The following is a 13,238-nucleotide window of genomic DNA, read 5'->3' as shown; positions in this document are numbered from 1 at the left end:
GAGTGAGCAGACACTTCTGAATCATTCGCATAAATGTGGCTCCGGCATTCTTGAGGCCGAATGGCATGGTGATATAGCAGAAGCACCCGAATGGAGTGATGAAAGCTGTTTTTACCTCGTCGGGTCCATACAGACGGATCTGGTGGTACCCGGAGTAGGCGTCTAGAAAAGACAGTCTCTCGCATCCCACGGCCGAGTCAACAATTTGATCTATGCGAGGGAGAGGAAAATGATCTTTCGGGCAGGCCCGGTTGATGTGCTTGAAATCAATGCACATTCGGAGTGATTTGTCCTTCTTAGGAACCATGACGACATTAGCGAGCCACTCGGAGTGGTATATCTCTCGGATAAATCCTGCCGCCAACAGTCGAGCCACTTCCTCACCAATGGCTTTTCTCTTCTGGACGGCGGACCGCCGAAGATGCTCTTTGACTGGTTTTGCAGATGAGTCGACTCTTAGGTGATGCTCAGCCAGTCCCCTGGGAACACCTGGCATGTCAGCGGGCTTCCATGCAAAAATGTCCCAGTTCTCACGGAGGAACTGGATGAGCGCTTCTTCCTATTTCGGGTCGAGTGTTGTGGAGATGTGGGTCGGAGCTGCATCGGGGTCGGTCGGGTGAATGTGAACAGGCTTTGTCTCACCGGACGACTGAAATGCAGACTCTGTGGCGGGTTTCTTCGATCGCAGCAAGTCACTCGGATCTGCGTTTTGCTTGTATTCTTCGAACTCGACCGCTGTCACCTGGGAATCAGCAATCTTTGAGCCTTTCTGGAAGCACTCTTCTGCCTTTTTCCGATCACCGGTGACAGTGATCACTCCTTTGGGGCCGGGCATCTTCAATTTGAGGTACACGTAACATGGTCGAGCCATGAACCGTGCATAAGCTGGTCTCCCCAAAATGGCATGATATGCACTCTGAAAATCCACGACCTCGAACGTCAACTTCTCTTTGCGAAAATGTTTCGAATCGCCAAACACCACGTCCAGAGCTATTTGGCCGAGTGACTCGGCTTTCTTTCCTGGTATAACTCCATGAAAGCTCATGTTACTGGTGCTCAGTCGGGACATCGGAATGCCCATTCCTTTCAGTGTGTCTGCATACAGCAAATTCAGCCCACTACCACCGTCCATAAGCACTTTTGTCAGTCGAGTGCCTTCAACAACTGGATCGACCACCAAAGCTTGCCTCCCAGGGGTGGCAATATGAGTCGGGTGATCAGATTGGTCGAAGGTGATGGGTGTTTGGGACCATTTCAGATAATTTGCTTTTGCTGGGGCAACCATGTTCACCTCACGGTTAATAACTTTCAATCGACTCTTGCTCTCCACATCTGCAAAGATCATCAGAGTAGAGTTGATATGCGGATATCCTTCCTCACTGTCCTCCTTGCCTTTGGCCTTGTCCGACTCCTTCTCCTTATTATTAGACTGTTTTCCCTGAAACTGCTGGATCAGGAGTCGACATTGGCGAGTGGTGTGCTTCGGGTAGATGATATTCCCCTCTTCGTCTTTCTTCGTGTGGATGTGACACGGCATATCCATCACGTCGTTCCCTTCTTTATCCTTTACCTTCTTAGGGTTCCAGGATCCTTTTGGTTTCCCTTTAAACTTTCCCTGAGTCACGGCCAGAGCCTCTCCAGGAGCTGCCGGTTCAGCCTTCCGCTTCTGTTTCCGACTGGTGTTTCCTTTTTCCGACTGACTCAGCTTGTGCTTGCCGCTTCGGAGTCGGTCTTCTTCTTCGCCGTTGGCGTACTTGGTAGCAATCTCCATCATCCGACTCAAGGTCATGTCACCGGTTCGACCAAACTTCAAACTCAATTCTCTATTCTTGACGCCATCTTTAAAGGCGCAGACTGCCTGATGATCAGACACATTTTCCACAGTATGGTGCAAAGTGATCCATCTCTGAATATACTCTCTGAGAGTCTCATTGGTCTTCTGCACGCAGACTTGCAACTCCGTCAGTCCAGCCGGTCGCTTGCAAGTTCCTTCAAACGTTCTGATGAACACTCGGGACAGATCTTCCCAAGTGTAAATGCTGCTAGGAGGTAATTGAGTCAACCATGCCCTGGCAGAACCTTCCAGCATGAGGGGCAAATGCTTCATGGCCACCTCGTCGTTCCCACCACCAATCTGAACCGCCACTCGGTAGTCCTCAAGCCAAGTTTCAGGCTTAGACTCACCAGTGAACTTGCTGACTCCTGTTGCCAACCTGAAATTGGGAGGGATAACTGCGGCTCTGATAGCTCTGCTGAAACATTCAGGACCAGAAACATGCACTCGACTGCTTGTGGGCGCATCTCTGTCGAGTCCGCCTCGATGGGCTCTGTTCCGGTCGACCAAACCTTGCACGATAATGGATCGCGCGTCGAAGCCTGGTTCTCTGGGGTCGACTGGAACTCTTCGCCCCGTACTGAGCTGACGTCTGTCATCTTGCTGCCGAGGAGCGTAAGACCCACCCCTCGGAGGGGAATTGGGCACTCGACGCCTATCATCTCGGTCGAGTCGATCACCATATTGGTCTCGCCGATTCTCGCGCCCTTCACGCCGCGGAGGCGATCTGGGACTGTGAGCCAACTGAACCGTATTCGCAGCGACGGATCGACTGTGAATTCTGTTGCGCGACTGCGACACGGCCAAATTCTGATCTCCTGCTGCCCAGAGCAGATCTCTGATCTGCATCAAGCCTCAGCCAGCTTCCGACTGAGAGGGCTGGATGGACTCTGCTATACGGGTCGCAGCTGCCAAATTCTGGATTGGGGTTCGATATACCTAAGTCGGCGGGGAGAGTTGACGTCGACTGGTGTCGGGAACTCGTTGCCGCGCGCGCTTGTCAAGTGCTCGCTGAAGATTCTCCAGTCGAGTGCGTTCGGCCAAATTGGCCAAACGTGCCTCCTCCAAGGCGCGAGCCTCGGGGGTTTCTCCTGCGATGGGAGTACGCAGGACATCCACGTTCCTGCGGCGAAGTTCTTCTCTTTGCAGAGAGTCGAGTGGCTCGGGCTGGTACTCTTCGTGGTCTCGTGCGGGGTCGCCTCCGTCGCCTGCTCCACCATCACGGGCGAAGCCAGGGGGACTGCGGGGCCCGTCGACCATCATGATTTCCGCCGCTGGATCACTGCTATCGCACTCGGATGCGGTCTCTACGGAGCCAGTCGACAGATCGAACAGGCCGTAGAGAGATTCGTCGAGCTCGATTGCCGCAACTTGGGTGGTGGCCGTCTGGCGAACCACCGCGTGCCTCACCCACCGCTGAATCCTCGACCGGCCCGAGCGCTTGCGCTGGCGGGAGACCGGGAGGGTGGTCGATGGGGATGTCGATCGATACGGGGTCGACGGTTGCCGCAGCAGAACACCGCAGACACATGCACGAAAATGCGTCGCACCGCGGACGGGGAGCGCATCAACGTCGAATGGAGCCTCCTGGAGCCAGGCGGAGTTGTCGGCGATGAAGGTGAGAGCGCCGAGACGGATCTCTCGACCCTCGACCAAAACTCCAGCAGCCACCATGATGAAAGTACTCGGAAGAATCGCAACTTCTCCACAAAATTGCTAAAAACACCGGCCCCAAGGTGGGCGCCAACTGTCGTGGTTCTAAGTCTGACAGTAGAGTGGGGGGTAGGTATGGAGAGGCAAGGTTCTAGCTATGGAGAAGTTGTAAACACAAGAGATGTACGAGTTCAGGCCCTTCTCGGAGGAAGTAAAAGCCCTACGTCTCGGAGCCCGGAGGCGGTCGAGTGGATTGTGTGTATATGAGTTACAGGGTGCCGAACCCTTCTGCCTGTGGAGGGGGGTGGCTTATATAGAGTGCACCAGGACCCCAGCCAGCCCACGTAATGAAGGGTTTAAGGGACATTAAGTCTGGGGCGTTACTGGTAACGTCCCACATAAAGTGTCTTAACTACCATAAAGTCTACTTAACTACAGGTCGTTGCAGTGCAGAGTGCCTTTTGACCTCCTGGTAGTCGAGTGAGTCTTCGTGGTCGAGTCCTTCAAGTCAGTCGAGTGAGTCCCTCGTTGGTCGACTGGAAGGTGACCTCTTCTAAGGGTGTCCTTGGGCAGGGTATTTAGATCAGGTCTGTGACCCTACCCTAGGTACATGACTCCATCAGGTGGCCGTGCCCCTTCCCCATGGACTTGTCCGAATTGGACTAGGGAAAGGGGGCGCCCCCTTCTTTCCTTCTCCCTCTCCCTTCCCTTTTTCCTATTCCATGTGGGAGGTGGAATCCTACTAGGACTAGGGAGTCCTAGTAGGACTCCACACTTGGTGCACCCCCTCTAGGGCCGGCCTACTCCTCCTCCCTCCTTTATATACATGGGCAGGGGACACCCCAAAGGCACTCCAAGATTTGTCTTAGCCGTGTGCGGTGCCTCCCTTCATAGAAACACACCTCGGTCATATCGTCGTAGTGCTTAAGCGAAGCCCTGCGCCGGTAACTTCATCATCACCGTCACCACGCCGTCGTGCTGAGGAAACTCTCACTCGGCTTCAACTGGTTCAAAAGTTCGAGGGACGTCACCGAGCTGAACGTGTGCAGATCGCAGAGGTGCCGTGCATTCGGTACTTGGATCGGTTGGATCGCGAAGACGTTCGACTACACCAACCGTGTTACTAAACGCTTCCGCTTTCGGTCTACGAGGGTACGTGGACAACACTCTCCCCCTGCATCACCATGATCTTACGTGTGCGTAGGTAATTTTTTGAAATCACTACGTTCCCAACACACACGCCCTTGTTTAATGGAGGTAGGCGGGTAGACGGATGTCGTTTCAATGCGGAGAGAAGGCGTGTGGCCGGCGAGCCGCTTCAATGCCGGCTCCAGTGAGTGGTCGCGTTCGCTCGGGGTCAACATGAATGCAGGCATGTGGCTTCAGGGGGAAACACGTGCGGGCGCGAGAAAGGGTTTTTTTGTTGGGGCTGGGCAGTTAGAAGCGGGCATGGTAGAGGTCCAGGCGCCACAAAAAAAAACCAATGTGTCTTCAGTTCATGAGAAAAAACACGTCTGAACCAGACTGTAGACTAATAAAGGCCTGCGCTAGATGACAAAAATAGGACCAAACCGTCTGAATGGTTGAGGGTGATTTGAGCGTTGCTTCGGAGATGCCCGTAGAAAAACAAGCACCGGTTGATTAAACCACCAACAAACACATACTACAACAAATCCATATCTTGACCCAGAGGACATCGCAGCCGTTCGTTTCCGTCGCGATCCAACCGTCGAATGCCCGTGCACGCGGATCGACGGGCCCACCACCGTCCCTTTAAATACCCCGCCATCCTCATCTCTTCCAGTCAGAACACAAATCCCAAATCACCGACCAAAATCCCCTCCTCTCCCGCGTCCGGACGAGCACCGGCAGCCAGACATGGACGCCTCAGCCACCGTAGCCGGAGCGAAGGCAAAGAAGGGCGCCGCAGGGCGCAAGGCCGGCGGGCCCAGGAAGAAGTCGGTGACGCGGTCCGTCAAGGCCGGGCTCCAGTTCCCCGTCGGCCGCATCGGGCGCTACCTCAAGAATGGCCGGTACGCGAAGCGCGTCGGCACGGGCGCCCCCGTCTACCTCGCGGCCGTCCTCGAGTACCTCGCCGCCGAGCTGCTGGAGCTAGCCGGGAACGCCGCCAAGGACAACAAGAAGTCCCGCATCGTACCCAGGCACCTGCTGCTGGCCGTGAGGAACGACCAGGAGCTCGGGAGGCTGCTGGCCGGCGTCACCATCGCGCACGGCGGCGTGTTGCCCAACATCAACCCGGTGCTGCTCCCCAAGAAGACGGCGGAGAAGGAGCCCAAGTCGCCCAAGAAGGCCGCCAAGTCCCCCAAGAAGGCCGACAAGAAGGCTTAGAGAGACGCGCATCGATTAGCATTAGCCGCTGTAGTGCTCTGTAGTAACAGTATTGCTGTTGTCGATGTAGATCTGCGCTGCGAAGAGGAAAATGTCAGAAATCTCTCTGATTTGAGCAAATTGTTTGTTCTACTGTTTTTAGTATTGCAAAATGTTAACATAGGAGTGGTGGAAAAACTCAGATCTGTTCGAATTTGTCAACATTTCTTTGCTTGTGGTACTGAATTCGCCCGAGGGGACTTTTCCATGAAAGTTTCAGCGATGCCCACCATGTGTTCGACCCCCGTTGAAGCTGTCTGTGCCTTGACAGCCGTGGAGGCGAAGCCGAAGGTAAGTCCGCCGTAGCAGCACCGTCCTCGTTGCTCACCACGGACGCCGGCGACCCCCTCCGCGCCTACAGGTTCCCACGCGTTCATCTCCGTCAACCCCATCCATCACCATGGTGTACGGGCACCCTCGTCTCTCGGTTGGGCCTTTGGCCACTGTGACCAGCAACATTGCAGCATTTCTATACAACGGATTGTCCCCGCTCCAAAAGCTCGAGTTCAGAACGAAAAATCTTTTTTTGCTCAAAATACAAACTGTTTGGATTCGTCTGGTAGAACTCATACCATCACATTTGGCATCGAAAATAGTTTGAGCACACACGTTTTTTCGTTGCTTTTACTAACATACTCCCTCCATTTCAATGGATGAATGAGACGCGCACGTATCCTAAAATTTAACTTTGATCATGAATTAGACCAATCAAATGTGGATTATATTTGATAAATATTTATATCTTCAAATTCGCATCGAAAAGAAGTATTCAATGTTATAACTTTTAATTCACAAAAATATATACTATCAAACTAAGTTATAGTCAAAGTTGGATTTTTAAAAGCATACACGCCTTATTCATTGGAATAGCGAAAGTTTTTTCACAAACTGGAATAGAGAAAGTACACATGAAAGGTAGCAGCCTCCCCGCAAAAAAGAAAAAAGAAAGATAGCAACCAAACCTACATCTTGTAAACTATAAACGGAGTTAACAAAGATGTTGTCTCTAGAAAGATCCGCACGAGTTCAGAACCCAGAGCGAAGGAAAACGAAGTTAAGCAAAAGGTTAGATCAGAGCACCGACAACCAGGAATAGGATTGCCTAATTTTGATCCTCAAATATTCACGGACGTACTCAATCAGTTACGGGGCGCACCCGTTTTCGTTTATGCATGTATATAATCATGTCCCCTATATTCTTTCCAAATTGTACGGTCAAATGCATGTGATTAGTTGAGATGTAGAGAAACAGAAAATAAAAAAAATAAAGAAAGAGAAAAGGTGGTTCGGGGTGGGCCGCATCCCACATGGAGAGCTTCTCGGACATCCTCATATCCTCCCCATATTTGATATGGATATGGGGATTTGCGGACAGCCCGATCATATGGGGACAAAGTGAGGTGCCTGGTTGGGTGGCTTTTTCCATCTCTCCCGTTCGGGCAATGTCTGAGCAGTGACCGGGCGGTCCGAATGGGACGTTTGAGGAGTCTAGTTGTAGATGCTCTCACACCGGCGTTGCCTAGTTGAATTCAGGTTGTCAGATCAGACAAATCACATGTTTTGTCCCCAATAGATTTTGGGCACATTCCTATGTGTTCTTATTGTATTTTCGTTTTGGCAGGGCAAAGGGGTGCTCCTATATGGCGCGTGACGCGATTGCGAACATGCCAGCGCGCACCCCTCCCCTCCCGCGCGCCCCTATGGGCCGGCCCATGAGGGGAGCTGAACATGCCAATTGTTTTAGTTTGTTTATTTATTATTTTTGCTTTTCTTTTTCTTCAAAATAATTCATAATTTAGAAAAGTTTCAAATTTCAACAAAAGTGAATTTTGTAAAAAAATGTTCGTGATTTCAAAATAATGAATATATTCTGAATTTTAATCATTTTTTTATTTTGACGAACAAATCTATATGAGCATTTTTTAGATAATGATGAACATTTTTTTATACTTGACGAACAAAATTTGAATACCATGAGCATTTTTAAACTTGATGAACAAAGTTTGTATTCAAGAATATATTTTTTGAAAGAATGATGATTTTTTTTAAATATCGACGAACAAATTTTGAATTTTGTTAGCAATTTTTAAATAGATGATGAACCAATTTTGAATTTGGTGAACAATTTTTGAAATCGATTAACAAATTTCGACTTTGATGAACATGTTTTGAATTCGATGAACAAATTTTGAGATTTGATGAACATTTTTTAATCCGATTAAAAAAAGGAATTTTATGAACATTTTTTGAATCGTTGAACATCTTTACACATTTTTTGAATTTGATACCAAAAAAATGTTCATGAATTTGGAAAGAAAAGAAAAAAAGGAAAAGAGAAAAAAAACTAAAGAAAAAACTAAAAGAAAAATAAACGGGATATGGGTCGGCCCATACGAACGCCCAGCGCGCCAGGTCGCTCGGCGGCGCCCTATGCGCCCTATAGGAACCTGCGGGCAAAGGTTGGGCTGCCCCATTAGCATTCAAGCTAAATAGGTTGTCCATCGACGCTAGTTTCGGCCCATACAGATAGAAAATAGGCTTCTGGGCCGATTTTTGGGCGCCAGCCTAAAAAAACGCCTCGGGGGCATGTCGGGTGCGCGGCCGGAGATGCTCTCGGTCCCAAGAATCTACCTTTATCCCGTGAAAAAAAATCCATATCTTTACGCAGAGGACATCGCAGCCGTTCGTTTCCCTCACGATCCAACCGTCGAATGCCCAAGCACGCGGATCGGCGGGCCCACCACCGTCCCAATAAATACTCAGCCTCTCCTCCTCTCTTCCACAGCAGTGACGAACACCCTCCGCGGAATCCCAGACCACCAACCAAATCCCTCGTCCCGACGAGCACCAGCGGCCGGACATGGACGCCTCAGCCACCGGAGCCGGAGCGAAGGCGAAGAAGGGCGCGGCGGGGCGCAAGGCCGGCGGCCCCAGGAAGAAGTCGGTGACCCGGTCCGTCAAGGCCGGGCTCCAGTTCCCCGTCGGCCGCATCGGGCGCTACCTCAAGAATGGCCGGTACGCGAAGCGCGTCGGCACGGGCGCCCCCGTCTACCTCGCCGCCGTCCTCGAGTACCTGGCCGCCGAGCTGCTGGAGCTCGCCGGGAACGCCGCCAAGGACAACAAGAAGTCCCGCATCGTGCCCAGGCACCTGCTGCTGGCCGTGAGGAACGACCAGGAGCTCGGGAGGCTGCTGGCCGGCGTGACCATCGCGCACGGCGGCGTGCTGCCCAACATCAACCCGGTGCTGCTGCCCAAGAGGACGGCGGAGAAGGAGCCCAAGGAGGGCAAGTCGCCCAAGAAGACCGCAAAGTCCCCCAAGAAGGCCGACAAGAAGGCGTAGAGACGCGTGCTTTGTAGAACTAATGGTGTAGATATAGATCTGTGCTCCCAAGAAAAAGCAATTCAGAAATCTCTCTTCGATTGGCTTAGCCGCTGTAGTGCTCTGTAGTAACGGTGATTGCTGTGTCGATGTAGATCTGTGCCGCGAAGAGGAAAATGTCAGAAATCTCTCTGATTTGAGCAAATTGTTTGTTCTTCTGTTCTTGGTATTGCAATGTTAGCATAGTTACGGTGGAAAAACTCAGATCTATTCGAATTTGTCAACATTTCTTTCTTGTGGTACCGAGTGGAGTTCTCCTTGGAAGTTTCAGCGATGCCCAAGATAGAGTGAACCAAAATCAGTTGAGATCCGCGCGAGTTCCCACGCAGAGTAATTTTCGCAGGAGCTGCGTATGGAATTGGTTGGAGCCAACCATGAGTCTGTAGCGATCGAGGATGACAACCCCAGTGAAATCGTATGGGCAAATACTAGAGCTTGGTCTCAAGCGAAAAGTAGACACCCCCAGGAACCATCAAATAAACAGAGTTATTTACTGTTCTCCCATGCTTTCTTCCAGTTTTATGGGCATCTTCAATCGCCATACATGAAATCGGACATCCCAAATGCCCATGGGCGCGTCTGGACACCGCCACGGAAGCCAACTGCCAGCCTCATTTCAAACCGGATTTGAACAAACACGGATGGAATTCATGCAACCGGGACGATATTCGTTAAATTTTGAAATATTTTACCTATTAGCAGATTACTTAGTACAAAAAATGTGTGTTGAGCTAGCTATGGATGTATCACCATAAATTCCAACAAGCCATCCAACAATCAAGTTGCTCCTTTGCACTTCCAGTCTGCCAGCTGCTTTGTGACCATAGTACTCCAGTGAGGCTAAATTTTGTGTTTTGACCCTTTTCTGAAACCTATTCAAGATCTGACCCTAGTTTGATTTTTTTTTGAGATCTGTCCCTTTTGCTACCGCCAGGGTCCATGGCGGTAGGGTATAACAGCCTACCGCCAAGGTCCCTGACGGTAGGGTTGCATGCCACACCGCAAAATCCTGCTAAGTATTGAACACAGTGCGTGCTCGTGCCTACCGCCGAGCACCTTGGCGGTAGGGTTGTACAGCCTACCGCCAGTCTGTTTGGCGGTAGGGATGTTTCCTACCGCCAAGGTCTCTGGCGGTAAGCTGTTACACCCTACCGCCATTTACTCTGGCGGTAGCAAAATGGTCAAATCTCGAAATTTTTTCAAACTAGGGTCAGATCTCGAATAGGTTTCAGAAAAGGGTCAAAACACGAAATTTTGCCCTCCAGTGACGCGCTTTCACCCTCCCACGGTTCAGCTCTAATGGATTTTCTCCCTTTACATCAGCAATCATCACTACATAAAGTAGTACTAGGTTCCAAATTCAGTAATCCTTTCATGTTGGCATTGCCTAAATTCTGCTTTGGTTATCTCTTACTAGTTGAATTCAGAATTTTGATTCTAAACGGAAGGAATTATACCGATGATGCAGCCCTAATTTTACTACTCCCTCTGTAAAGAAATATAAGAGTGTTCAGATCAGTAAAATAGTGATCTAAACGCTCTAATATTTCTTTACGGAGGGAGTACTAGTATAATATGAGTAGAACATACAAGCTCTTCATGAGTATGAACTCCTCGATTAAATTCTCCAGACTTCCTGATCTTGCAAAACATGTACTTAGCAAAATCCATAACATATGAATGTACGTTCTGCCGCAAATTCGTAGAGGTTTAAGCCAATTTCTTACGCTCCGGCTTCTGTTTTGCAATTCAGTTTCGAACAAATAATGTGCAGCCTGCGCAACGCTTCAATTTCTAAGACCTCAGAAGCCGCACAAACACTGTCCATCTTATTCCATCGAGCATGCCATCCACACACTATTTACATTATTATTCATTCAGGCCGATGATTGACGCTGCAATCACTCATGCGGGCCTACTTAATTTGCTGGCGCCTTGTTATCCCCAGCTGCAAACGGCTTGCGAAGAAACTCCCGTGCTATCTTCCCGTTCGCGCCCTCCGGGAAGAAGCCACCGGGCACGTGCTCGTCGCCGGTCAGGTACAGGATGCTGAGCAGCTCCTCCGGCGTGCGGGCGTAGGAGAGCGAGTCCCTGTCGGCGGAGAGCACGTTGGTGCAGATCCTGCCCTCCGCGCCAAGCTCGGGCGGCACGGTGAGCCCCTCGTCCTTCACCCCGCATTTCCCCAGCTGGTTTCTCGCCGCGGAGATGCGGTCGGTGAACTCTGCCACCGTGATCCCCTTGTAGGGCGGCACCGTCTCGCTCTTGCGCTCGAAGAGCAGCGCGCGGAAGACCGCGTCCTGCCCCGCCTCCACGGCTAGCAACCCTGCAAGAAGCTGCAGCAAATACAGTGGCCTCAACTCAACTTGTGTGTAACTTGCAGGTTTCAATGCCCATGTGCATGCAGACGATGTCGGATGGTGGATTTGGTTACGTGTTTAGTCTCGTAGCCGTCGATGATGGGGTTGGTGCCGGTGTAGCCGTTGATGCCCAGGTAGGGGATCACGTAGCACGCCAGCAGGAAGTTGCGGCTGTCGATGTAGGGGTTGAAAGGAGGGTCCAAATGGTAACCAAATGCTTGGTCCATCACCCTTGCAAAGTTGCTGGCGCTCAGGTCTATCTTTGGCCTAGCGAACCCACCAACTGTGTTCTGGATAGCCCTGCAACGAGAATAAACCGGAAGCATATGGATTTTCAGTACCAACTTGCCTCTATCCAATCCAAGTGTATTGCAATTTGAAATGGTGAAGGGGAGCAATCGTTGAATGGATCTTTTACACACCTGATGTGGCCGACTTCTTGAAGGCCAAACTCCGCGACGATGCGCCATGTCACCTCGTCGAGGTTGGCTTTCATGGCGCCCACCGGAGGTGTCCCTCCCAACGTCAGGTTCGGCGCGATCTGGTCGAGCCCTACACCGAACGCTGCGTGGAGGAAGAACTCAGCCTCGGTGTACTCCAGGTTCAGCGCGAACTGCATCGGGTCGATGTCATACGGGAACACCGGGACCGGAACATGTGGAGCCGGTGGCTGGCACCGAGGTCCGCCGCAGTCCAAGGTTTCCACTGCCACCGCCGACACCTTGGCCAGAGGGCAGGTAGGGTCGACAGCATGGCCGGGTGATGCCCTGCATGAACAGGCCAGGAGGAACAAGAGCAGGAGAGGAGCGTAGGTGTGAGATGATGCCACTGCCATCTTCACACAAGGTTCAAGCATCCGAGGATGCTGGCTGAAGGTGCATGGTGTCATCTTTGCTGAACTTATAGCGAATCAGCGTAGCATATCCAACAATCTGGAAGCTTCCCTTCTGAAGCAATCAGCTAACTAACGTTCTTTGACTGTGATTGTTGCTGAGCTTACCTCCTTCTGCGACGTGACGTTGTGTGCGAGAAATCTGGATCGCTGACGCTTGGAGGTATCTGGAAATAGATTACTTGTCGAAGCCAAGAAGGGAGATTCGCAGACAGATCACTTTCTTGAGAGTTCAGTGTAACGCCCCAGATATAATTTCCTAATTTGTACTCCAACTCTTGCCGTTTCAGGAGTCAAGTTATATTTATTTCTCGGGTTCGGGTCTTTGTCTCCGTGTGTTGTTTTCGTTTTCATGCATCTCATACCATGTCATCTCGTGCATTGCATTTGCATACATGTTTATCTCATGCATTCGAGCCCGGGAGGCCCAGGAGGGGCCCCCGCGAGCCCGCGCCCCCGCGCCTCTTCCTCCTCTCGGGCGCCGCCGCCTCCCCGACCTCCGGCGACCGGCGCCGTCGCCGCCACCGCACCGGCCGCCGCCGCGCCGGGCCCCGCCGCCCGTCCGCTCCACGCCGCGCGCCCGCACCTCCGTGGTCGCGCCCTCGCCCGCGGCCGGCCCCGCCGGCCACCTCGCCGCCCCAGCGCCGCTCCGCCGCCGCCCCTCGACGCCGGCCACCGCCTCCCCCTACGCCGGCGGCCTCGGATCCGGCGCCGACGAACCTCGTCACGCGCGCC

General features: G+C 51.8%; 3 protein-coding genes across 3 annotated transcripts; 2 read left to right on the top strand and 1 right to left on the bottom strand.

Moving 5' to 3' along the window:
- The first annotated feature begins 5,303 nt into the window (after nt 1-5,303).
- Nucleotides 5,304-6,039, top strand: LOC119339962 (histone H2A-like). The gene has a single exon (XM_037611869.1). It carries the CDS (start codon nt 5,366-5,368, stop codon nt 5,834-5,836), a length of 471 nt encoding a protein of 156 aa, XP_037467766.1. The 5' UTR covers nt 5,304-5,365; the 3' UTR covers nt 5,837-6,039.
- Nucleotides 6,040-8,662: 2,623 nt separating this feature from the next.
- Nucleotides 8,663-9,412, top strand: LOC119340330 (histone H2A-like). The gene has a single exon (XM_037612231.1). The coding sequence runs from the start codon at nt 8,736-8,738 to the stop codon at nt 9,213-9,215; it is 480 nt and encodes a 159-aa protein (XP_037468128.1). The 5' UTR covers nt 8,663-8,735; the 3' UTR covers nt 9,216-9,412.
- A 1,595-nt stretch (nt 9,413-11,007) lies between these two features.
- On the bottom strand, nt 11,008-12,687 carry LOC119337961 (desiccation-related protein PCC13-62-like). Its single transcript, XM_037610243.1, has 3 exons — nt 12,034-12,687; nt 11,686-11,911; nt 11,008-11,587 (listed from the first exon to the last, which is right to left on the bottom strand). Exons 1-3 carry the CDS (start codon nt 12,498-12,500, stop codon nt 11,174-11,176), a joined length of 1,107 nt encoding a protein of 368 aa, XP_037466140.1. The 5' UTR covers nt 12,501-12,687; the 3' UTR covers nt 11,008-11,173.
- Between the last annotated feature and the right edge of the window lie 551 nt (nt 12,688-13,238).

This window comes from Triticum dicoccoides, chromosome 7B (genome assembly GCF_002162155.2).
Source record: "Triticum dicoccoides isolate Atlit2015 ecotype Zavitan chromosome 7B, WEW_v2.0, whole genome shotgun sequence".
Taxonomy (NCBI): domain Eukaryota; kingdom Viridiplantae; phylum Streptophyta; class Magnoliopsida; order Poales; family Poaceae; genus Triticum; species Triticum dicoccoides.
This window is presented reverse-complemented; position numbering and strand designations above follow the sequence as displayed.

Bases quoted from the DNA above. Each gene is read 5' to 3' on its own strand.
- LOC119339962 (XM_037611869.1), top strand. From the start codon at position 5,366: ATGGACGCCTCAGCCACCGTAGCCGGAGCGAAGGCAAAGAAGGGCGCC.
- LOC119340330 (XM_037612231.1), top strand. From the start codon at position 8,736: ATGGACGCCTCAGCCACCGGAGCCGGAGCGAAGGCGAAGAAGGGCGCG.
- LOC119337961 (XM_037610243.1), bottom strand. From the start codon at position 12,500: ATGACACCATGCACCTTCAGCCAGCATCCTCGGATGCTTGAACCTTGT. The intron at 11,912-12,033 runs GTGTGTAAAAGA...TTCTCGTTGCAG, and splicing joins CAAGAAGTCGGCCACATCAG to GGCTATCCAGAACACAGTTG. The intron at 11,588-11,685 runs GTAACCAAATCC...TATTTGCTGCAG, and splicing joins ACGGCTACGAGACTAAACAC to CTTCTTGCAGGGTTGCTAGC.